This window comes from Piliocolobus tephrosceles, chromosome 13 (genome assembly GCF_002776525.5).
Source record: "Piliocolobus tephrosceles isolate RC106 chromosome 13, ASM277652v3, whole genome shotgun sequence".
NCBI lineage: Eukaryota > Metazoa > Chordata > Mammalia > Primates > Cercopithecidae > Piliocolobus > Piliocolobus tephrosceles.
In genome coordinates this window covers 119,153,020-119,179,139 of record NC_045446.1, presented here as the reverse complement: position 1 = coordinate 119,179,139, position 26,120 = coordinate 119,153,020, and the positions used below count along the sequence as shown (strand labels likewise).

Sequence of the window (26,120 nt, the reverse complement as noted above, 5' to 3'; positions counted from 1 at the left end):
AGGGGGCTGGCCACAGACCCCAACCTGGGCTGGCAGGGTCTCTCCCCACCACTGAGGATCAAAGCCCAGGAAGCCCCGGGTGCCCTGCAGAGAGGCCGGCTGGTCGCAGGCCCTGCCCTGCCCTGTGTGCCGGGCTGCCTGGGGACCCGGAGGGCCAGGCCCCGCCTGTGAGGCTCAGCAGGTCGCCGATGCATGCGGTATGTCCTGTCCAAATGCAGTGCGGCATCGCGCTTCCTTCACTCTAAACATTTTCCATATTTCAATGTTTCTGAAATCAGGAGGCATCTGACCACTTTGCAGATGACAATGTTGTAAGGAGGCCATTGTCACCGCCTCAGCACAGGTACAATTCAGTCGCAGATCTAAGTGTTTAGATCAAAGGTGTTGGTTTATCTGAGTGTACTTTTGGCGATGAGCTAGGCCCTTGAATTTTACCTCAAATTTGGATTCCTAAGCATAGTTAAATGTCTTCCCAAGGTTATTCTATGTTGCAGGGTTGAAATAAAAACACATTGTGTATGTGGAAGAACCGCTGCTCACAGAGCCAACGGTGCTTCCTCATGTGTCTCACAATTACCCTATGAACCTAACGGTGCTAACAGGCCACAGAGGCAAGATGATCAGAGTCACCGTGAAGGTAGGCCTGAGGGACAGATGGCGGGGGAGCTCAGATGAGGGCGTCTCCAGCCGCAGGTACCTCATGCTGGGACTGTGACCCAGAAGGAAAGGGCACAGTGTGCACCAGCGCTCACAGCCAGCCTGCTTTAATTGATGCATCAAAGGTAGCGTGTTTTCCTCGCAAAGGTACGGGAGGAGTGAGATGCTCTTACGTTCTCCAGCATCTTAGAATCAGCAAAGCATGATGCTAACGAGATGCAGGGTAGACAGAACATGCGGAGCAGGCTGCCCTCCTCCCAACAACGTTCACTCACGGTCATTGGAGTCGTAGGAGAGGTATTCAGCTAAGAACCCGGTGTCGCTGTAGGACTGATCCGAGTGGAAGCGAACTGTGATCTTGTTGCTGTTGCTGGTGACGACGAACTGGGACCTCTCTCCGCAGTACCTGGAGCGGAGGCGGGGCACAAGATGAGGAGGGACAGCTGGGAGTGGGGGGGCTGGTGGGACCCCTCCCCCTGCAGCATGGGCCAGGCAGCCCCCATACCCCCGGGGACTCACTTCTCGCCATTGATCTCCACGTAGTCCTTGGGGCAGGTGCCCGTAGGCACGCCAGGCTCCAGCAGGTAGAAGAATTTGAAGCGCACCTTCACGTGCTGGTTGTTGGGTACCTGAGGGAAGAGAGGCTGCTGGGAATCCGTGGCTTCCCTCCCTCCTCCCTGAATCTGAGGACGTCAAAGGGAGGCGGCATGGACCGGGAGAGATGGTTTGCCTTCCATCACCAAGACAGGCTGGAAAGTTCTCCCAGCATTTTTTGTTTGTTTGTTTTCGTTTTTGTTTTGTTTTTGTTTTTGTATTTTATGAGATGGAGTCTCACTCTGTCGCCCAGGCTGGAGTGCAGTGGCAACATCTCAGCGCACTGCAACCTCCACCTCCTGGGTTCAAGCGATTCTCCTGCCTCAGCCTCCCCAGCCTCTGGGATTACAGGCACATGCCACAACGCCCAGATAATTTTTTTTGTATTTTTAGTAGAGATGGGGTTTCACCATGTTGGTCAGGCTGGTCTCAAACTCCTGACCTCAGGTGATCTGCCTGCCTTGGCCTCCCAAAGTACTGGGATTACAGGCGCCAGCCACTACACCTGGCCTCTTTTCTTTTCTTTTTTTTTTTTTTTTCTGAGACGAAGTCTCGCTCTGTCGCCCAGGCTGGAGTGTAGTGGCCAGATCTCGGCTCACCACAACTTCCGGCTCCCAGAAGCAGAAGGTTAAAGCGATTTTCCTGCCTCAGCCTCCGGAGCAGCTGGGACTACAGGCACGGGCCCCCACACCCGGCTAATTGTTGTATTTTTAGTACAGACAGGGTTTCACCATGTTGCCCAAGCTGGTCTTGAACTCCTGACTTTGTGATCCACTTGCCTGGCCTCCCAAAGCGCTGGGATTACAGGCATGAGCCACCACGCCCGGCCCTCCTGACACTTTTAAAGAAAGGAAAGGGAGGCAGCTCGGGCTGGGATGGCGTGAGCGGCACAGACTGGTGACTCTCTTCTCTCACACACCTTCTTTGATTTCCTCCTGACGGCACCTCTGAGACCCAGGCACTATCACCCTCACTTCACCTGGGGGCAAGCTGAGGCCCACGGACCTTCAGCCACTGCCCAGGTCGTTCTGTCACCTGACAAGGAGCTAGGATAAGAGTCTGGGTCTGCCCGACACTGCGGGGGAAGACCTGACCCCCAGACACATGGTCTCTGTGGGATTCGTTTATTTGGTTTTGCTGTTTTTGAGACAGGGTCTCACTGTGGCCCAGGCTGGAGTGCAATGGCACTGTCATAGCTCACTGCAGCCTTTAACTCCTGGCTTTAAACCATCCGCCCATCTCGGCCTCCTGAGTAGCTGGGACCACAGGCCTGCACCACCACGCCTGGCTAATTTTTGTATTTTTTTTTTTTTAAGATGAGGTCTCACTATGTTGCCCAGGCTCATCTTGAATTCCTAGCCTCAAGTGATCCTCCCGCCTTGGTCTCCCAAAGTGCGGGGATTACAGGTGTGAGTCACCACATTTGGCTGCCTCTTTGGGGTTAATAAAGGATCTCCTCTTCCCTTTCTTCTGTCTCCCTCATTTGCCATCCACCCCTCTCTCTCTCTCACACACGCACACACACCCACACACACACACACGCACACACACACCCACATACACACACGCACACACACACCCATACACACACGCACACACACACCCACATACACACACGCACACACACACACCCACATACACACACGCACACACACACACCCACATACACACACGCACACACACGCACACACATACACATCTGCAAACACACACACACACACGCACACGCACACACGCACACATGTACACATCTGCAAACACACACGCACACACGCACACACACGCGCACACACGCACACACCTGCAAACACACGCACACACACGCGCGCACACGCACGCACCACACGCGCGCACACGCACAATGTACACATCTGCACACGCACACACACGCACACGCACGCACATGCACACACGCACATGTACACATCTGCAAACACGCACACGCACGCACACGCACACACACGCATGCACACACGCACACACACACACCCACATACACACACGCACACACACACACCCACACACACGCACACACACATGTACACATCTGCAAAGACACGCACACACACACGCACACGCACACACGCACACATGTACACATCTGCAAACACACACGCACACACGCACACACACGCGCGCACACGCACGCACCACACGCGCGCACACGCACACACATGTACACATCTGCACACACACGCACACGCACGCACATGCACACACGCACATGTACACATCTGCAAACACGCACGCACACGCACACACACACGCACACGCACACACACGCATGCACACACGCGCACACATGTACACATCTGCAAACACGCACACGCACACACGTACACATCTGCACACACGCACACACACGCACACGCGCACACACACGCACGCACACACACGCACACACGTACACACACGCGCGCGCACACACGCACACACATGTACACATATGCAAACACATGCACACACATGTATGCACACATACACACAGCGAGACATACACATGTGCATATACATGCTCACACGCACACACACACATGTTCACATACCCCATAGTTCCTACCTCAATGTTCCATGTGCAGTCAATGTTGGGTGGGTAGTGGCCCGGGTAGTAGGGGCTGTTGAATGTCCCCTGGGCTTTACGTAAGTGGCCTCCACACCCTGAGAGGAAAGATGGGAGAAAACAAGAGGATCAGGAACCTGCCCAGCCAAGCAGGCAGGCAAGGACTCTGCAGCCTGAGGCCTGGAGCTGCCTCCTGGATGCCTGGATGCTGCACAGCAAGTGCGCAGCCAGGAAGGCCGGGTGTCGGCTGCTGTAGCTTGAGGAGGGCTCCTGACCCAGGCGGTCGGCCAGATGCCTTTGGCTCAAGTTTCAGCCTCTGCTGCTGACCTAGGCCAGTTCCCCAGCCACAGGGTCCAGCCTGTGGCCTCCTAAGCTCAGTCACCCCCACTAAGGCCTTCCCCTTCTCTGCGGCCCACAGGCAGTTCCGCCCTGCCCTGCCCTTCCTTACTGCTCCTCTTAGGCAGCTGGAAGAAGGTGGCCTCAAAGCCGGGATGCCGCCGCTCCGTGTTGGTTATCAGTGTGATGAGCAGGACGTTCTGGGAGGAGAGGAAGGTCAGGTTGTAGGAGGGAGGGTAGGTGCCACACAACCTGTGGGGGCAGAGGGTGGGCATTAGGAAGAGCCGACAGAACCCAAGCTTCTCACACGCCCAAACCAGGCTGCCAGGCAGAGGTGCCCGAGGACCCCATCCCTAACTCTGGCCCCATCCACAGAGGGCTAAGAATGGAGTCACAAAGACCTTCATTCAGGTAAGTCCCTCCCCCACACAATCACTGATGGAAGGAGTTAGTGATAAACGGTTCACCTTTGTTTAAAAGAGCAACACCCAGCCGGGCGCAGTGGCTCATACCTGGAGGCCGAGGTGGATGGATCACCTGGGGTCAGGAGATCAAGACCAGCCTGGCCAACACGGTGAAACCCCGTCTCTACTAAAAATACAAAAATTAGCCACGTGTCGTGACGCATGCCTGTAATCCCAGCTCCTCAGGAGACTGAGGCAGAAGAATCGCCGGAACCCAGGAGGCGGAGGTTGCAATGAGCCAAGGCAGCACCACTGCACTCCAGCCTGGGTGACAGAGCGAAACTCCATCTTGGGAAAAAAAAAAAAAAAAAGCAACACCATAGACATGATACATGCCCACAACAGAGGATTTACTACATAAGCTGTGGGTTCAATCAGAACAATAGCAGTGGTAACAACCACCATCTATCAAGAACATGCCAAGGTCGGGCCTATAATCCCTGAATATTGGGAGGCCGCAAGGCAGGAGAATTCCTTGAGGCCAGGAGTTTCAGACCAGCCTGGGTAACAGAGGGACACCTCATCTCCATAATCAAAAAAGCTAGCTGGGCATGGTGGCGCTTGCCTGTAGTCCCAGCTACTCAGGGGCGAGGCCAGAGCCTCAGGAACTCAAGGTTGCAGTGAGCTATGATTGTGCCACTGCACTCCAGCCTGGGCAACCAGGACACTCAAAAAAAAAAAAAAAAAAAAGAAAGAAAAAAAAGAGGAACCTGCCTGGCATGGTTCTCGGTGCTCTTCAATCTGTTAACTCACAATCTTCATAACAGGTCTGTGAAGTAGATACTGTTATCCCTGTCTCAGAGCTGAGGAAACTGAGACTCAGAGATCTTCAGTCACCTACCCAACATCCCATGGTTAATAAGTGGCAGGCTTAGAATTGAAACTCAGGCATTCAAGCTCCAGAGCCCACACTGCTCACAACCATATCATCCTGATTGTGTCCTCGCCTTCCAAACAATGCAACTTTATAAAAACCCTGAGAGACAGGGTGACTGATTTGGAAAGAGCATCATAATATACTTCATTTGTTAAAGCAGGTAATGAAACTGCATGCATGGGATAATCCTATTTCTTAACACACACACAGCAAAAAAGGCTGGGAGAATAGACATCAAAAATTTGGCCAGGTGCTGTGGCTCATGCCTGTAATCCCAGCACTTTGGGAGGCCAAGGCAGGCGGATCACCTGACGTCAGGGGTTCGAGACCAACCTGACCAACATGGTGAAACCCCATCTCTACTAAAAATACAAAAAAAAATTAACTGAGCATGGTGGTGCATGCCTGTAATCCCAGCTACTCAGGAGGATGAGGCAGGAGAATTGCTTGAACCCAGGAGGTGGAGGTTGCAGTGAGCGGAGATCTTGCCACTGCACTCCAGCCTGGGCGACACAGCAAGACTCTGTCTCAAAGAAAAAGAATTAACAGTGGTTATTTCTAGGCAGTAAGATGACGAGTGACTTTAGTCTTCCTTTTGCTTGTCAATTTCTTTTTCCCACTGGGACCATGTAGTTCTTTGTTGTATGATTAATAAATTAGAGAGATGGAAAAGAAGTCCTGGTTGCGAAGCTGTGGCAGCAGATGGTTCTAGATTATTCTTGGCCTGAATTTTAGCCCATTATTAATCATTAAATGTCCACCCAGCTCATTTCCATAGTCAGCCACAGAAGGCTCTGGCCCAGCGAGTGCAGGAGAGGCAGCTCACCCACCACGCACAGCACCTCTGCGCAGTACGCTCCACCCTGACGTGGGGTATCCCACAGGTGCATTAACTATGCCTTTCCGTTTTCTGTAATGCAGGTGCTTTGACATCTGGGGCCCTGCTGACTGTGGAGGGCTGGCCAACGCTTAGAGATAGGAAAGGACTCACCTGCAAGCAAACCTTCCCTATACAAACCCACCCCTGGAGGGCCCAGTCCCACCTCCTCCAAAAGGATCTCACACTCAGGGCCACTATTCTTTGCCCTAACCACCCCAGACCCAAGTATCAGAGAACTAGGAATAGCTCCTATGCCCCAGAGCCTACTGAAATTATTCAAACAAGTCAATTCTAAACCTCTCACCCTGATTTGTCTTGCCTTTTCTGTGTAAACCATATAAAGGCTCTTTTTGTTGTTGTTGTTGTTTTGAGACAGAGTCTGGCTCTGTTGCCCAGGCTGGAGTGTAGTGGTGCGATCTTGGCTTACTGCAACCTCTGCCTCCCAGGTTCAAGTGATTCTCCTGCCTTGGCCTCCCGAGTAGCTGGGATTACAGGTGCCCACCATCACACCCAGCTGATTTTTGTATTTTTAGTAGAGACCACACCCAGCTGATTTTTGTATTTTTAGTAGAGATGGGGTTTCATCAGGTTGGCCAGGCTGGTCTCAAACTCCTGACCTCAAGTGATCCAGCTGCCTTGGCCTCCCAAAGTGCTGGGCTTACAGGCATGAGCCACCATGCCCAGTCCATAATAAAGGCTCTTGCTTACATTTCCCCCTCATTTCTGTTACCCCTTGACCAACCTAGTGCTTCCTCGTGTAGCCTGAGACAGGGTCTTGCTCTGTTGCTCGGGCTGGAGTGCAGTGGTGCAATCACAGCTCACTGCAGCCTTGACCTCCTGAGTTGGAGATCCTCCTGCATCAGCCTCCTGAGTAGGCATGCACCACCACACCCAGCTAAGCTTTTTATTTTTTATAGAGGCAGAGTCTTGTTGCCCACGCTAGTCTCAAACTCCTGGCCTCAAGAGATCCTCCCACCTCCGCCTCCCAAAGCGCTGAGATTATAGGCATGAGCTACCATGCCCGCCAACAAAATAGTCTTTTCAAGGGCAGTCATCTCCTGATCTGTTGGCCTTCATATAGCTTAATACCAAAGCCTACATTTTACAACTGCGGGCAGAGCCTTCTTTCTGGTAGTTCAGGGGGGCGCACCCTGCACAGGCTGGATTTGGTATCTGGGGACCACAGAGCCTTCCTCTGCCTTGCCAAGGCTGAGAAAAATCACCTCCCAGACTCCACTGGACCTCCAGCTGAGGATCACACCACACATGCACCTTGCTGCCTGGACGTTTGGCAGTGGCCTGTGGCCAAGAGTCGTAAACTGTATCCCAGGCCTGTGCTGCAATCCGTTGAAGAAGCTGGCCCCCATGGGGCAGCTGCCAAGCTCCCACAGCCCCACCCGGCCCCCGGGGTACTCACTGCACCAGGGCGTGGGGCTCCATGGGGCTCAGGGTGTTGTACACCGTCACCAGGTCGCTGCCGCGCTCATCACAGGACGCGAGGTCAAAGCTGTGGAAGGTGAGGCTCAGCACTGAGTCGGCATCCCCCCGCAGGGCCCACTGGCAGCGGGCATGAGCCGGGTAGGGGCTGTCAGGGAATCCGGGCGTGGTGAAGCGCATCACCTCCACACCGCGGGCGTGCAGGGCAAAGCTGCAGCTGTCTGCGCAGGAGACGAGAAGGGCGTGTGTGGGGGCAGGACTGGGCAGAGCTGGGGGAGGAACCTGAGACCCCGTGGGCCTGGCCCCTTTGAGATGCCCCAGGCTGCCCTGGGCCTCAGGAAATCAGGAAAGGGGCTTCTCAGAAGGGCCTGGAAGAGGAAGGGCCTGGAAAGATCATCATAGTATACTTCATTCAGAGGGACATGCACTGGGGACCCCACTGGCTCAAGGGCATCTGGCCACATCCCCGCTCTTCCCCACCCAGAGGAGGAGGTGGGCACGATACTTACTGTCCTGGGTCCTCTGTACGGTTTTGGGGTCAGTGGCTGAAGAATAAGAAGGAGAATAAAGAATTTCCTGATACAATCCATTTCCTTATTCCTGCTTCCTTATTATCTAAAGGGAGGTGCCCGGCCAGCACGTAATCTTCTCTCTGGTGCACTGGGCCCTGGGAGTGCCGGTCCCCTGCAATGGTCCAGGGCCCAGCCCCACTCCTTGGAAGGCTGGCCAGTCCCATGCCCACCCCTGGCCCTCGGACTCACGGAAAGCCACCACTGAGGTGACCACAAAGGACTTCAGGGAGCGCGCCCGCGGGGGCAGCATGACTACGCGTTCCTCGGCCATGGCGCGCTCGGCCTCCTCCACCAGGTGCTGCGGGATACTGAACTCAGACCAGTAGTAGGCGATGACACTGCCCTCGCTGGGGAGAGAGCGGGGGCCTGAGGCGGAGCTCTGGGCCCCATTGCCCCCACGTGCACTTAGAGCGACTCCAGGGCACATGGGCCGCTCAGGCCACCCGCGGGGGCCCACCTGGGCCCTCCATCTGCAGAGGCCCTGCCCCAGCTCCTCTTTTGTGTCACCCGTCTTCCCACCCCGAAGCAAGAGGACTTGCCCCTTTGCCCGCTGCTCTCAGTCTCATCCCCAACCAGACCAATTCTGGAGGCCGCTCAGGGGTAGGAATGAGGTGGGGGGAACCCACTGGAATTTGGCCACAAGCAAGGACCCCCGAGTGTCACCTTCCTGAGCCTGTTTTCTGACCTGAGAAAGGAACTAGGAATGCCACCTGCCACTCAGCATTCCCCAGGGTTCAAACGAACTAGCAAAATAAAAAGCAGTTTGAGAATAAAGTCTATTTTTTTACAAAAGTATGCGTGAAAAACTGTACAAGCACAGAAAATATGGGGACTCATTGAAGCCTGCCTCAGCGCCCCAACTCCCCCAAACCCAAATTTGGAAAAACAACAAAGAATCACAGCCATTCCTGGCATCATGCCAAGCACTTCACAGGCCTTTGGGCAGCTCATCACAGCAACAGCTGCAGTCACCTTTGCCGTGGGGCAGAAGAGTCAGGCTGCCAAGTAACGCACAGGAGGACACGGCGACGACCCTCCTTGGTTCTCCAGGCCAGGACATGCAGCACCATCTCCTGCTTTCTGCCCCATACACTGCACCCCGATCATACTCCCAGCCAGTCTGGGATGCATCCCATTGAGCCTTCTCTCTGCACCCACCTGAAGGCTGTCACGGCCGACTCCTTGTGGTAGGGGCCCAGGAACGGGACTCCGCTGTACAGCAGCTTCAGCTGAGGAAGGGCAGAGACTCAAGGCGGATCCCACACAGCAATGACGCTGCCCTAAGCCCGGGCTGCCCCCTCCCCTCCGGGACCCGGGGCCCCGTCCCAGATCACCCCCATCCCAGGGCCCTGGGAGCACAGGCGAGGTATGTCCCTCCTGCCCAGCAGGTGGGACACCAGGGCACACAGCCAGGCAGGGCTCTGGGCAGGCCGCACTCACCGCGTCCTTCACCTTGCCGGCCAGGCTTACAAACTCAGTGGAGTTGGAGTTCTCGTAGGCATCCACAAAATTCTCATTTGTGATCCTCAGGTAGCCATTGAAGATCTTCTGGACACGTACGTCCCGGTCTGTGTGAGACCAGAAGGCGCTCGGTCAGGGGAGGTGGTACCACCCCGCCTGTCCCTCGCCATCCACACGGGGAATGAATGCCAGGAGGGAGCAGTGGGCCAGCCCTGACGGCTTCCCATCACTCCCCACTGGGGTTCCAGAGAGGCCAAGGGACCCTCGTGTCCTCAGTAGGCGGCCCTGGGTCTGTCCACTGAGGGAGGAGGGACAGCCACCCCTCCTCGTCCTCCCCGGAGCCAGCCCCCGCTTTACTCACACTGCAAATGCCACACGAGGAGGCCGATCCCCAGCGAGACCAAGAGGAGGCCGATCAGCACGGCGGCCAGCACCACCCAGCGCCCCGGGCCACGCTTTTCCACCTTCTTGACGTTGTTGACCGGCAGGAACTCCACGCCTTCCTCCAAGCCATTCACTTTCTGCGGGGAGAGAGGTGCCACCACTCAGACCCTCTCAGCCCTTTCCCCTGCGCCCCGCTGGGGAAGATGTTCACATTTTGTGAGGTCCGGCTTGGGTGAAAGAAGAAAGCAGGGGCTTGGGTGAGAAGAAGGGGGCTTCCCCCAGAGGCATGGGGCCCACTGCCCAGAGCGCAGACTCTGCGACATGAACCCCGGGCATGCTCTGGGAGGAACATGAGGTCGGCCTTCCCGACCACGCATCTCAGGGTCTGGACAGCACCAGGCGATCATTGCTTACGAATTGTTCATTTAAATTAAAACGCAATGAAGGGCTGTGGAAACTCGGTCTTCGAGGTCTTCCCTTCAGTGAATCATCTTTGACATTGGTGGGTGCCCCGGCCCGGAGAGGGGCCCCAGGCCAGGACCATGACCGGTGACTGTGGTGCCCCTGTGTAGACTTCTACGAGCAGGCCCTTCTCACTCGGACACAGCCCCTACCAGATTCAGTCCCCCTATCACCTGGCCCAGGAGCCTGTGGCCAGCACTCAACTGCACACCCTGTTGCCCAGTGGCCTTAATCAGCCAAAAGTAAAAAGGTGGTGCCGTCGTGGAAAAAAACGGCTCTGTGTTTAACCTTGGGAAGCCCAGTCCAGGACCGGAAAGCACAGTGAGAGGCCCACTGTGGGAATCCACACCCATGCGCAGCCCCAAGAGAAGGAAAAGCAAACAAACCAAATGCCCAACAAACAGGATGGTGACTTCCCTGGGGTCCTCCCTGCCAAGGGTGTCCATGAGGAGGGGCCAGAATACGGAGGGGCAGGTGGGGTGTCTGCTGCCCACAGTGACGGACTGGCAAAGGTTTCTGCCCACAGCACATGCCATCTACCCACCCTGAATCCTGGGGACGCACCATGGCCTGGCGCTGTGGCACTTCACTTTCGGTTTAACTACCTCACACCCCCTCAATATGGCTCACAACAAAAGCAACAGCCCATCCCAAACCCACGTGTTGGCCCTTTTAACGGTTTCCCGATGTTGTTCTTCTGGTGGTGATCTCATAATTCGACAGTGTAAATTTAAGCTGACATGTCTTGGTTTGTGACATTGACTCACTATCAACTCACTGCATGAAAGATTCTCCTCACTCCTGCCTTACTGGGATACTTATAATTCCAATTTTGGTTTCCTAATTGGCTATATTTGTGACTTGATCTAATATCACACACAGACACACATTCCAGACGGCCACTGAAAATGTGTTCAAGCTGCTTGTTCTGGAGTCGTCTCTATATTTCTAAATAATATGGCAACACCATAATCTCTTGACTCATCCATCTAGAAATCGGTTGACTTTCTATTATGACAGTGTGGATTTTAGAGTCCTTCTGCCCTTTCTCTCCCAATCCTCCCAATAGTTACAAGCCCAAAGTGGAAAAAAAATCATATCCATACTCTAGGTTTTCATTATTAGCCTGTGAAAATATTGTTCACTATTATGTTTCTTTTCTTTGTACAATTTCTTTGTTTTCCCTGCTGTGAATTTTCACTTACTGGGGTTACTTTTTAATTTGTACCCAAATCCTTACATATAGTCTAAGAGCTCTGCAGTACTCTTCTCAATCTTCTACATATAAAATCTGTTAAATAACTTATTTCATATTCTTCCTGAGGGCCACACTTTGAGAGTCCCCTGTCCCTTCTCATAGCAGTTGTCCAGAACTTCCTTCACCATCACCCTGGGATTTTTCTTAATCTTCTTCTGTATTAAAACCCTTATTTCCTGGATTCCATGTCTTCATCTTTCTTGGGTTACACTTCATTTTGGTGGAACATATACTTTTTTAAAATTTTTTTCTCACTATAAAGACCCAGAAGAGATGAACATTTACTTTCTGAGAAGAATATTTTTTGATACTTTGTATGTTTCTGAAAATACCTTAATTCTACACTCACATTTATGGAAGTTTGGCTGGGTATAGAACTACAGGTTTAAAATAATTTTCACTTAGAATTTTGAGGGCTCAGGCTGGATGCAGTGGCTCACGCCTGTTATCCCAGCACTTTGGGAGGCCAAGGCACGTGGATCATCTGAGGTCGGGAGTTCAAGACCAGCTTGGCCAACGTGGTGAAACCCCGTCTCTGCTAACAATACAAAAATCAGCTGGGTGTGGTGGCACGTGCATGTAATCCCAGCTACTCGGGAGGCTGAGGCAGGAGAATTGCTTGAACCCAGGAGGCAGAGGTTGCAGTGAGCTGAGATTGTACCATTGCACTCCAGCCTGGGTGGCAGACTGAAACTGTCTCAAAAAAAGAAAAGAAAAGAAAAGAATTCTGATGGCTCTATTGTTTTTTAGCTTCTAATTTGCTTTTGAGAAATATGATAATATTATAAACTCATTATCTTTTACTTATGACTTCATTTTCTTTCTTTGAAAGCCTTGAGGATGTGCTTGGAATTGGGTCTTTTTGTTTCCTTGAGACAGGGTCTTGCTGTGTTGCCTAGGCTGGAGTGCAGTGGTCTAATCATAGCTCACTGTAACCTTGAACTCTGGAGCTCAGGCAATCCTCCCACCTCAGCCTCCTGAGTAGGTAGGACTATAGCTGTACACCACCATGTCCAGTTAATTTTTTAATAATTTTTTGTAGAGGCAAGGTCTTGCTATGTTGCCCAGGCTGGTCTCGAACTCCTGGCCTCAAGCTATCCTTTCATCTCAGCCTCCCAAAGTGATTTTCCTGTCTTATTTTTTAGATTATGTCTCCTTTTCATCTTCCCTAGTCTACCTTTCTTTAATCCTTATTATATTTATCCTCTATTTATCCTTTCTCCATATTATCCATCTCATTATTTTTAACCTTTCAATTGAGTTTTTCATTCTTGGTATCAAAATTTTAATTTCTAAGAGCTTTCTTGTTCTTTGAATTTTCCTCTTTTATGGCATCTTGTATTTGCTTCATGAATGCAAAACATTCTCATCTTTTTATTTCCACTGAGTATATTTTCTCTGTTTTTGACTTTCTCTTCAATGTTGAAGACTTTCCTCAAATGCTGGGGGATCCTGGGTGGTTATTTTTATTTAGAAACAAGCTCCTGAAGGCTGTTTGGAAGCTCTGTGTGCATGCCTTGCCACAACTGGCTTCACTTGGGGGGACACAAGTAAGTGGCGCAACAGATTTTTTTTCTGGGCACTCCCAACTATTAGACTATATACATCTTCCTGTGGATGGTTCCATTGCTCCAGAGAATAATTTTATAATCTCCTGGCTGGAGTGATTTAAACCCAGCCACTAGCATTCAGGAACATGTAGGTGAAGAGACTCTTTCCCCTTCTTTTCACCTCTCACGACAGCTTTCCTCTGTACCTGGGGTCCTCAAGCCCAGACATTCTTTGATTCGATCTCTCCAGACTACTTTTCCCATCCACTGTGGGAGTCTGTGGGGTCTTTGTCTTTTGGCTTGGGGCCGAGGTGGAGATTTGGGGATTTCCCACAATGTCCTTTCTTGTCTCACCTCTGTCTTCTAGAATACTTGAGCCCAATCTTTTCTGAGCCTGGCAGAGAAGAGACCATTACCAAAGAAATACTGGAAGGATATTTCCAAGAGCTGAAGAGAGTCCTAAACCTTCCAATTCAAAGGGCTCAGTGAATGGTGAGAAAGACAAATGAAGCAGCACATGTAGCCAAACAGACTGTACTGTGGTGACATTTTGGAACATCACGGATAAGAATGGATCCTCTACACCTCCAGCTGTCTTTTCTCTCCCGTATTTTGCGTTTCTTCAGCGTTTGGTTCTATTTTGGGAATTTCTTTGACTTGTTCTTGCAAACCTTCCATTAAATTTAAAAAATAGCTTCATTGAGGTATCACTGCGTAAAATAAAGTGTAAATATTTAAGTGTGCAATTTGGGGCATCCATGTGCATCCATGAAACCATCCACAGCTAAGATGATGCCCATGTCCGTGGCCTTCAAAGTCTCCTCCTGGCCCCTCCCACATGTTCCTCCCTGAATCCATTTCCTGTCCCCAAGAAACCACGCATCTGCTTCAGGCTGCTTTTCCCAGAGCTTTATGTAAATAGAAATCTGCAGTATGCACTCTTCCATCTGGCTACTTTCACTCCGCACGATTCCTCTGAGACTCACCCAGGTTCCTGTGTGCACAGCAGTGCATGCCTTTCGGTTGTTGCTGCATTTATCCCATCGTTTGGGTACACAAGCATGTGTTTACCTGTTCACCTATTGATGGACATTTGGGGTGTCTCCAATCTGAGGTCATTACAAATAGAGCTGCCAGAAACACTCCCGTAGCTGTCTTTGTACTGGCGTATCAGCAATGAACAACTGGAAACTAAAACTAAAAGACACCATTTACAATAGCTTCAAAAATATGAAATACTTAGAGGTAAATCTGACAGAAAATGCACAAAACCTGTACACTGAAAGATGCAAAATACTGCTGGGAGAAATTCTAAAATACCTAAATTAGTTAAGCAATACATGCTGTTCATGAATTAGAAGACTCAATATTAAGATGTCTATTCTCAAATTTAGCTATAGATGCAATGCAATCTTTTTTTTTTCTTTTTAAGATACAGGGTCTTGCTATGTTGCCCAGGCTAGTCTTGAACTCCTGGTTCAAGCAATCCTCCTGCCTCAGCCTCCTGAGTAGCTGGGACTACAGGGTGCACCACTGCACCCAGTTGCAACTAGATATTTTTATATTATCTTTGGAACTTCCCCTTTGACCTTCTTTCAGGCTAGGTTTTCTTTAGACATCTGGTGGCTTCTGGTAGTCTTATCATACTTAAGAATGATACTTATCATACTGAGTCTTATCATACTTAGTCTTATCATACTTAAGAATGAGAAAACAGAGATTTCGGCTAGACTCTGAACAGACTGTATATGTGTATATAAGTGTAAGAAATGTAGCCGGGAACAATGGTTCCCGCCTGTAATCCCAGCACTTTGGGAGGCTGAGGCAGGTGGATCATTTGAGGTCAGGAGTTTGAGACCAGCCTGGCCAACATGGTGAAACCCCATCTCTACTAAAAATACAAAAAAATTAGCCAGGCGTGGTGGTGGACACCTGTAATCCCAGCTACTCGGGGGGCTGAGACAGGACAATCGCTTGAATCTGGGAGGCAGAGGTTGCAGTGAGCCAAAATCGCGCCATTACACTCCAGCCTGGGCAACAAGAGCGAAACTCCATCTCAAAAAAAAAAGTAGCAAAAGTGGCCAGGTGCGGTGGCTCGTGCCTGCAATCCCAGCACTTTTGAAGGCCAAGGCAGGCGGATCACCTGAGGTCAGGAGTTTGAGACCAGCCTGGCCAACATGGGGAAACCCCATCTCTACTAAAAATACAAAAAAATTAGCCGGGTGTGGTGGCGGACGCCTGTTACCCCAGCTACTCGGGAGGCTGAAGTACAAGAGTCTCTTGAACCCGGGAGGTGGAGACTGCAGTGAGCTGAGATCATACCACTGCACTCCAGCCTGGGCAACCGAGTGAGACTTGGTCTCAAAAAAAAAAAAAAGAAAGAAAGAAAGAAAAAAAAAGAAATGTAACAAAAGGGCCAGGCATGGTGGCTCACACCTGCACTGTGAAAGGCCAAGGTGGGCAGATCACTTGAGCCCAGGAGTTCGAGACCAGCGTGGCCAGAATGGCTAAATCCCATCTCCTCAAAAATACAAAAAAAAAACTAGCCAGGCATGGCAGCATGCACCTGTAGTCTTGGCTACTCAGGAGATTGAGGCAGGAGGATGATCTGAGCCCAGGGAAGCTGAGGCTATAGTGAGCCATGATCATACCACTACCCTCCAGCCTGGGCGAGACAGCAAGACGAATGAAGGAAGGAAGGAAGAGAGAAAGGAAGGAAGGAAGGAAGGAAGGAAGGAAGGAAGGAAGGAAGGAAGGAGGAAGGAAGGGAGGGAGGGAGGGAGGGAAGGAAGGGAAAAAGAAGGGAGGAAAGAAGGGTAACAAAATAATAATTTATTATGTTTAGATGTATATCCAATTCACAGGGTAATTTCACAACCATTTTCTTACTGGATCTTCACAACAATCCTGTGACTCATTCCAGACTGGCTGGTGCTATCACCTCTGTTATATAGAGAAGGCAGGGAAGAATGCTAATTTTGCAAGGTCACCCAGCACTTGGTGGCAGATCCAGAATCTGGTCCTGGTTTACTGCCTCCCAGTGTGGTTAGGTTCCAGAATTCAGGGAGCAAGGATTCAGAGAAACAGGAAAGTAGGCAGAGACTCCCATGAGAAGGGGGAAGGTGGCTGAGGGCATTGACTCAGGGATCTCCCCAGGCTCTGCCACGGAGCGAGGCTGCCAGCAGTGGCACTAGCTCAATGGTGGGTCCTCCGTCCTCCCTGCAGTGTGAGCTCTGTGGCGCCACTCAGCCCAAAAGTGCTGTCTAATCAGTAACTGGGCTGCTTCCTTTTATAACCTTAGCTCTTGGCTCCATGTTCAGGTATAACAGAGATACTGTTGCATAATCCCATCGTTTTATTGATAAGAACACTGAGGCTGAAAGAGAGGGAGTGGCCTGTTCCTCCAAGGTCACGAAGCTAATAAAGTCAGTGAAGCAGCAAAGCTCTTTTAACTCCTGGGTGGGGGAGGAGGAAGGAGGAGGTCTCAGGGAGCTCCCATCCACTTAGACACTTAGACAACTGTAGACATAACACCTCCCCATGGGGCCACAGCCGACAGGCGAGATCCTGTGCCTGTGCCTGCTTTCACTTCCCTTGTCTCTCTTTCTGAAAAGCAAACATATTTGCAGGTGCACACAAAAAACAGTGCTATGAAGCCAGGTGTCTGCTTACCATAAACACAGATAGAGGCCACGTAACTATCACAGCCTCTTCCTGCTGGCCCACTTTAGTTAGCTCCTGGCCAGAGGGCCCAGAAACACAGCAGCTCGGCTCCAGGCCACTCAGACAAGGGAGCAAGGAATGACTTCCAGGCGGGAGGTTGGGGAAAAGGGCTTGGGACAAGCAGGGTACAGACCCTAAAGGGCCAGGATCTAACAGGGACCACCACCACCCCACCCAGCAGACACGAGATCCAACCATCGCCATCCCACCCAGCTTTCCTCAGGGAGAAAGGGGTCAGATCCAGAAACCCAGGAAGGGGAGTGGAGAAGTCCTGGGGCACACCCTATTTCATCTTATCTCGTTGTCTGAAGCACACTAGAGCAACTGATGCGTATCCTCCCCAAGGCCAGGCTCTCCAAAATGAAAAGAAAAAAACACTGATTTCTAGAGGGCCAAAAAAAGAGACCTATTTTATTTGATAATATAGGAAAGATTCCTGTGGCCAGCCCACTCTCATTAATTCAGAGAAACTCACCAGGGCTGAAAGCTAAATGCTGAGCTAACAAAACCGTGTGAGTCAACCAGAGAATCCTCCCTCTGAGAGAAACGCTCTCCTGGTTCCTCAAACACACTCAGACTTGTCGCTGGGTGCAAATCCACCAGGGCCCACGACCCCACTGGCTCTGGGGACCAACAAGTCCAAAGCCAGAATTTGCCATGGGTAGCTCAGAGCATGGTTCTCCTTAGAGAGAAGCAACGGGGAAGGGCCCCTACACTTATCAACAACAAAAATACTACGAACTGCCCACAAAGCCACACACGATTCCAACCAAAGCAGATAGGGAAAATGAAGTTTCGGGCCAGACCCTTTCTAAAGATGTTCCTCATGTGGCTAAGGTTGGGTGTGATCTGCTGGGAAGGAAGGGGCTGAACCTGGAAACCTGAAGAGGTCCCTTGGAATCCTGGGGAGGGACCGTGAAGGGCAATCGCATGACAATTGGTAACCTGTTTCTGAGGCTGAAGATCAAGGTCAAGGGGCAGGGGCGATGCCACCGGCTAGGGACACAGTTCTGCTGCTCAGACCTGAGGTGAGGACAGGGGTGGCTGGATTTGTGTGCTGCTGCCAAGTGCCACTGATTTGTGGCCAAGGCTCTTGACTGACACGCTCAGTGACTCAGTGTACCCACTGACCAGGTGGGACGGATTTCAATCCCATGACGTCGTCACCCCCACCAGGGTCATGAGAACCATAAACTATCCCTGTAATTGTTCAAGCGAGAAAGGAAAGCAGAGCCCGAGCACCTGCAAGGGTCTCCCCGGGGAAGAAAGCATTCCGTGGCAGGCTGAAGATGCCTTCCTTTGCAAGGGAAAGACAGAGCCAGCACAGCCTCGTGGGCGCTCCCTGCCGGACTGGCTACAGGTTGCGCTGGATCCTAGCCAGATTCCCTGGATACCCAGCACGACTCGAGCCCACCTCAGATGACAGCAGGGAACGACTGCCAAGAATGAACTCTGTGCTGTCACCTGGGCAATGCTGAGCTGAGACAGATACCACAGGGATGCTGCAGGACGGCCTCTTCATCAGGCTGCTGATTATAAACGGACCTGTCTCCGGCTAGGAGGGACCCCACATAGACAGGCCCTCCCTAGTTAAATCAGCAGCCACCGGGAAGCTCCAGGAGCTGGGCACAGAGCAGGCAGTCAGCAGGCTCCTGAGGGCGGGACTTCACCCCACCTGCCACCATGGCAGTCCAGGGCCCAGCACGGGACCTCATAAGAGAGGACACTTGAGTGCTTATCTGGGAATGACCCAGGGGCAAATGAGAAAGGAAAAGAAAGCCCACACTGGAATCCTCCCACCCACTCCCCAACTAGGGGCAATCGATCTCTCTAGAAGCCAATTTTCACGAAACCTGCAAAAGCCTACGGTTCCCATTGATTGCAACCCCCAGCATTTCCTGGCCTTGTCTGGTCGTGAAAAAGAACAATAAAAATCAACTGAAACAAATGCAGTGTTTGTTCCACATCCAGATTCCCAAACCCCTCTCCCTGGAGATGCTGATGTCATGCGTCAGAAGCAGGGCCTGGGATTTGGAAGTTTTTATCAAGTGCCCCAGGTCATTCTTGGGAACCTGAAAGTTGGAGAAACTCCACCCACCATTTCCTGGAGGCTCACCCCTTCCCATCACCAGCAGGAGGAGCTGACTTAGTCTCAGCTGGTCTATTCTGAGCAACCACCTGGGATGCAGGGAAGCTGCTGTGCCAGGTTGAACTTTGCTTCCACGCCCTGCGGACCCTCCCACAATTGGTTATAAGCATAGTCCCAGAAGTCCCTGAGGCTATCACTTTTCCCAGAAATACACACTCTAGCTCCTCCTGGGAGAGCACAGGGCCAGCTGCAGGCCCAGCGAGCTGGTAGTAGACACCCCAAAACCCCAGCCCACCCACCTTTCCCTTTGACCCGTCACCGCCCTCAGCTGCCTCACCAGAAGGAGCTGCTGGAAAACAGGTGGGTCTACAGGGCCCCAAGGAAGATCCAGAAATATCTGTAGATCTGTAACCCCAGCCCATCAGGGGAACACAAAGCTGACCCACAGCCAAGAACTCCCACTGAAGGAAGTAAACCACGAGTCTCCACACCTGGTTAGAGCCTGAAGGAAAGTCCCCCAGGGCCTGACTCAGCCGGCTGTGAGGACGTTGTCAACACAAAAACCCAGTGGTTCTCTGCCAGCGAGCAGCCAACTCCTGCAGGTTCCAAGTCCCATCCCAACTCCCAGCACTGCCCAGGGCCCTCCCCATGCAGCCAAGGGACCAGGAGCCTTGCACAGAGCACTCTTGACATAAGTAACGCCATCTTAGAAAACGACTTCATCTTACATTTCACAGGGCACTTTGCCGATAGGAACAAGACGTTTTGCTTAATAAATAACCAACCAGACAAGGGAATACACAAGCACACTCCTTCACTGTCGTTCCAGAGGACTCTGTGGCCATAAAAAGAGCAGGACTTTGGCAGCTCAAGATGCCATCTTCACTGACACCGTTTTGCTGTCACTCGTGATAAGCACCCAGAATCTGCCAATGAAGGCTCTGCCAACATCAGAAACTCTTCCCTGCAAGATCCACAGATGACCCAGCTCACACCAGGAGATTCTTTTTATCTTCGTGGCTCTCCCTGGACTGGTTTGTTAACCCTTTTTCCTATCCCCTTTCTCTTGATGTTAAATGTTACTTTGATGTGGAATGTTTAATCTGTACTTTTATATATTGGTTAAGAATATTATGACGTATAGTTTGCAATATTGATTGGAGTGGTTTGAGCCTGTGTGCCTGAGGCTCTGACTGTGGAGTGAACAGGAAGTACTAAGGAGAACTGTCTCTTTGGGAACTCCATGCTCGGGGCTTGTGTGATTGAAGTCGCATCAATGAGTCTGACCTTGTGGAAGGACACAAAGGTGCATGGACCTGGTGGTCTCTGACCTCGTACCACTCATGAGAATTGGCACAGTCAGCTTACTGGGCATAGTTGATTCTAAGGCCAAAGCCTCCACTAAAACTTAAATTAGAAATCAAGCCGTTTGAAAAAACAAACCGCCACCCTCTTGAAAAAGAGGCATCATCTCACTTCACCTTGAAAGTCTGGCTCCCTGAGGAAAACCTCAGGTGCTAGGGTTCTTTACCCAGGTCCTGCAGCTCCAAGAGCTGACAAGGTCTCGGCTGTTGCCAGGCTAGGAAGCTGGTGGAGCCAGAAAGGCTCATAGCAAGCATGGTCTCAACTTAGGAGATGGCGATTGACAAAACAATTTTTTTTTTTTTTTTTGAGACAGAGTTTCGCTCTTGTCGCTCAGGCTGGAGTGCAATGGTGCCATCTCGGCTCACTGCAACCTCCACCTCCCGGCTCCAAGCGATTCTCCTGCCTCAGCCTCCCGAGTAGCTGGGATTACAGGTGCCTGCCACCACGCTTGGCTAATTTTTGTATTTTTAGTAGAGACAGGGTTTCACCATGTTTGCCAGGATGGTCTCGATCTCTTGTCCTGGTGATCTGCCCACCTCAGCCTCCCAAAGTGCTGGGATTACAGGCGTGAGCCACTGCGCCCGGCCTAAAAACAAATTTTAACTCGGCTGAAAGAGGAAGCCAGCTGTTGCATAACCCCCACTCATACGGCTGGCTAAGGTGGGAAATGGAACCATTGCCCAAATAGAGCTGGAAGTCAGAAAGACTCCCTGCATGACCCCCTGAGGATGTACAGTCAGACTTGAGGACCCTAAAAATGTTAAGCCCGGCCAGGTGCGGTGGTTCACGCCTGTAATCCCAGCACTCTGGGAGGCCAAGGCAGGCGGATCATGAGGTCAGGAGATCAAGACCATCTTGGCTAACATGGTGAAATCCCATCCCTACTAAAAATACAAAAAAATTAGCCAGGCGTGGTGGGACGGGTCTGTAGTCCCAGCTATTTGGGAGGCTGAAGTAGGAGAATCACTAGAACCCAGGAGGCAGAGGTTGCAGTGAACCGAGATCACGCCACTGCACTCCAGCCTGGGTGACAGAGGAAGACTCCATCACAAAAAAAAAAAAAAAAAAAAAGTTAAGCCCCAAAAGAAAAAAATCCCTGCACTTTAAATGCAAAGTATCTCACAGATTGCCAGACAGGCAAAGAGCCAGCTTAAAGAATTTTAAGGAAAAGTAAATCCCTGTCAGAGGTAACTTTTTGGGAGGAACCCCTGGGACCAAAGGAGCCCCCTGCAGAGAACTTAGGAGATTACAATGAGCTTTGGGGTGGGTATATACAGCAAGATGTATAACAACCAGAAAAATAGTTACCAAAGATATTACGAGAATCACAGTCCTCAGGACACCAATGAGGACAGAGAATACACCAAGCAGAGTTACCAAAACTAAGACCAGATTTTTGCCAAAGACAGAGCACAGATGCAGACTGGCCCCTCCATCTGTGGGAGAATGGAGCAGACACCATGGCACTATCGAGCACAGAAATGCATCACATCCCTACACAAGCAGGAAACTGTCATGAGCTATTACAAAACTACCAAACCATAAACCATTAGAACCATCAACAAATCAGCCAAGGCTGGGTGTGGCGGCTCACGCCTGTAATTTCAGTACTTTGGGAGACTGAGGCAGGTGGAGTGAGGAGTTTGAAACCAGCCTGGCCAACAGGGTGAAACCCCGTCTCTACTAAAAATACAAAATTAGCTGGATGTGGTGGTACACGCCTGTAGTCCCAGGTACTCAGGAGGCTGAGACAGGAGAACTGCTTGAACCCAGGGGGTGGAGGTTACAGTGAGCCGAGATTGTGCCACTGCAATCGAGCCTGGGCAAGAAAGAGTGACTCCAGGCCAGGCATGGTGGTTCACGCTTGCAATCCCACCAGCACTTTAGGAGGCCGAGGCGGGCAGATCACCTAAGGTCAGGAGTTTGAGACCAGCCTGACCAACATGGAGAAATCCCGTCTCTACTAAAAATACAAAAAATTATCCAGGCAAGGTGGCGTATGCCTGTAATCCCAGCTACTCAGGAGGCTGAGGTAGGAGAATCACTTGAATCCGGGAGGCGGAGGTTGCAATGAGCCGAGATTGTACCATTGCACTCCAGCCTGGGCAACAAGAACAAAACTCCATCTCAAAAACAAACAAAAAATAAATAAAGAGAGAGAGAGAAAGAAAAGAAAAGAAAGAGTGAGATCCTGTGTCAAAAAAAAAAAAAAAAAAAAAAAAAAACAATCAGCCAAGATGTGTTCTAGCCCTCTAGGACTGGATCACATCAGCCTGGAGATCTGTCCACCCATACTCAGACCCAACAAAATCTGGAGACAGACTTGAAAAAAATCTAACACAGGGACAAAGGAATCCAAGAAAATCAGCGATCTTAGGGATGGTATGTGATAGATACAATGAATTTGCCATTCCGCTTGGAATTCCAGCCGTAAATGAAATTCAGAGAACACTTCTGTGAGGAGCACCACCTAGTCTGCAGTCCTCCTACAGGGCCGCTCTCTTGGCAAGCAGAGCCATGCAAGATACACTAGACGCGTAATTATCAGAAACCCATAAGGTAACATTTATGGCAAACTTGAAAAACATATCAAGAGAAAGGGGGTAGGAAAAAGGGTTAATGAACCAGTCCAGGGAGAGCCACAAAGACAAAAAGAAATCTGGGCTTGGCTAGGCTGGCTGTTTCATCAGTCTTTCAGGGAAGAGTCTGTAATGTGGGCAGAGCCTTTGGCAGTGGACGTTGGGTGCTTATCACCAGTGACAGCAGAGGGTGAACTGCCAAAGTCCTGCTCTTTTTATGACCACAGAATCCTCTGGTGAGGACTGACAGTGGAAGAGTATGCTTGTCTGTTTGGATGCAGTCTTTAAATTTATCAAGCAAAACACCTTGTCCTTGTTGGCAAAGTGCCCTATGAAATGTAAGATGAAGTCTTTTTCTAAGACGGAGTTACTTATGGTCAAGGGTGGCTCTATATGGGGAGTTGGTAATAACTGCCACCCACACCCCCACCCCACACCCACACACCCCACCCCGAGGAGAAGCAGCAGAGGGCCCAGGAGAGCAACACTGGATTTGGAGTCAGATAGATTTAGGTTCAAAATTCAGCTCTGCCACACTTTCAGCTATCTGGGTTTTTGAAAAAGTATCCTCCCTTAACCCTTTTTTCATCTGAAAATGAAGCCGAGCTGCTGTAAGAATTAGACGTGATATTGAAAACACCTACGTGGCACAAAGATGTCCAAAAATAATGAGTGTATTTGCCATGGCCACCACCTCCTTCACCTGGCCGTGGGCCCCAGGGGGGAAGGAGGGGACGATCCCTTGGGAGCCCTCAGAGGCGGAAGAGCAGCTCCTGGGGCCGCAGCCGTGGGCAGACTCCCTCCTCCTGCCGCTCTGGGTCTGCCCGTGGTTTTGGATCCCTAACTTGTCCTAAGGAATGATCCAGAGGCCCTTTGTGTCCTGCTCCTGCTTCAAGCCAATTGTTTCATTATTTTCAGGCTGTGCAAAAAAAGTATTTGAAACAAGGTTTTCATTGTTTTAAAAAAAGTTTTTGGAAACTACCAGAAGCTTGATGTGTAAGCTGAAGCCCAGAGCATGCTGCGAGCTGGCCAGCACTCTCTGGCCTTGTGGGGTAAACCACCCATGGGTGCAAGTGAATAGGGACACCCTGGCTGGCCTTCTTCTCTCTGCCAGAGAGTGGACAGAGGGGCTACGAGGAAGCAGGACAGCGGTGGAGCTCTCCTGGAACCGTGGGTCGGGGCAGAGTGACAAGGGCGGGCAGATGTGGACCAGCCAAGGATGGGCTCCTGGGCTCCTGGAAAGACCTGCCAGGTTGCTCCCCGCTAAGGCCCAGTAGACTTGCGCTGTTAAGGTCTTTTATGTTTTTGTTGGGGGGGAGGTGTCTATTTGGTTTTTGTTTTGTTTTTTGTTTGTTTGCTATGTTTTTTGTTTTTGTTTTGTTTGTTTGTTTTGAGACAGAGTCTCGCTCTGTCGCCCAGTCTGGAGTACAGTGGCACCATCTTAGCTCACCGCAACCTCCACCTCCCAGGTTCAAGCAATTCTCCTGCCTCAACCTCCCAAGTAGCTGGGACTACAGGCGCCCGCCACCATGCCTGGCTAATTTTTATATTTTTGTATTTTTAGTAGAGACAGGATTTCACCATTTGGCCAGGCTGGTCTTGAACTCCTGACTCAGGTGATCTGCTCACCTCGACCTCCCAAAGTGCTGGGATTATAGGCGTGAGCCACCGCACCCAGCCTTTCATTTTGTTTTGAAGTTTGAATGGGAACTCCAGCTGTTCCACCAGACCGGAGGGAGGAATGGGGCTGCCTGGCTTTTGGCAGATGGGTGAACAGTGGGTGGAGAAATTAAAATCAAAGGGAGACAGTAGGTACGCCTCAGTCATTAGCAGGAATTAGCTAATTATGTTCTATTTGGAAGGCCATAAGTGGTTATTAACCCACTTTTAAGAGGGGAAAACTGAGACACAGAGAAAAGTATTTGCCTCAACCGCTCAGGGCTCTCAGTCCTGACCACTCACCTGGTTATGCCAACCCCCCTCTGCACCGGCTCCCAGAAAGGAAAGTAGAGGCTTGTGTCAGGCAGTCCTCACTGAAGCTGGTTCTTTGCCCTCCTACAGGGTCCCACTGCAGATGCGTGAGGCTTGTACAGAGCACCCTTGACATAAGTAACTCCATCTTAGAAAAAGACGTCATCTTATGTTTCACTTTGTCAACAGGGACAAGATGTTTTGCAAATAAATAAACACAGCATCCAACCAGACAAGGACATACACAAGCTTGCTCCTCCACTGTCCGTCCTCAGTAGAAGACTCTGTGGCCATAAAAAGAGGACAGCTGCGGCCGTGCGTGGTGGCTCACGCCTGTAATCCCAGCACTTTGGGAGGCCAAGGCAGGTGGATCACGAGGTCAGGAGATCAAGACCATCCTGGCTAACACGGTGAAACCTGGTCTCTATTAAATATACAAAAAATTAGCTGGATGTGGTGGCGGCGCCTGGAGTTCCAGCTACTCGGGAGGCTGAGGCAGCAGAATGGTGTGGACCCGGGAGGCGGAGCTTGCAGTGAGCCGAGATCACCCCACTGCACTCCAAACTGGGCGACAGAGCGAGACTCCGTCTCAAAAAAAAAAAGAGGAGAGCCAGGCACAGTGGCTCATGCCTGGAATCCCAGTACTTTGGGAGGCTGAGGTGGGAGGATTGCTTGAGCCCAGGAGTTTGAGACAAGCCTGGGCAATGCAGTGAGACCCCATCTCTACAAAAATTATTTAAAAATTCGCTTAGCATGGTGGCATAGCTACTCAGCAGGCTGAGGCGGGAGGATCACTTGAGCCTGGGATGTCAAGGCTGCAATGAGCTGTGATCATGCCACTGCACTCCAGCTTGGGCAACAGAGCAAGATCCTGTCTCAAAAAAAAAAAAAAGGCAAACAA

The 26,120-nt window shown here is 51.1% G+C and overlaps 1 protein-coding gene across 1 annotated transcript in view; it reads right to left on the bottom strand.

Moving 5' to 3' along the window:
* ST14 (suppression of tumorigenicity 14) overlaps positions 1-26,120 on the bottom strand; it is a 51,855-nt gene that overhangs the window by 12,372 nt on the left and 13,363 nt on the right. Inside the window, exons 2-11 of the mRNA XM_023185877.2 lie at positions 10,200-10,359; positions 9,818-9,945; positions 9,536-9,606; positions 8,567-8,724; positions 8,315-8,350; positions 7,786-8,026; positions 4,260-4,399; positions 3,812-3,909; positions 1,177-1,286; positions 933-1,063 (exon numbers count right to left, since the gene is read on the bottom strand). Coding sequence (XP_023041645.1) covers positions 933-1,063; positions 1,177-1,286; positions 3,812-3,909; positions 4,260-4,399; positions 7,786-8,026; positions 8,315-8,350; positions 8,567-8,724; positions 9,536-9,606; positions 9,818-9,945; positions 10,200-10,359 — 1,273 coding nt within the window. The remainder of the gene's footprint in view (positions 1-932; positions 1,064-1,176; positions 1,287-3,811; positions 3,910-4,259; positions 4,400-7,785; positions 8,027-8,314; positions 8,351-8,566; positions 8,725-9,535; positions 9,607-9,817; positions 9,946-10,199; positions 10,360-26,120) is intronic.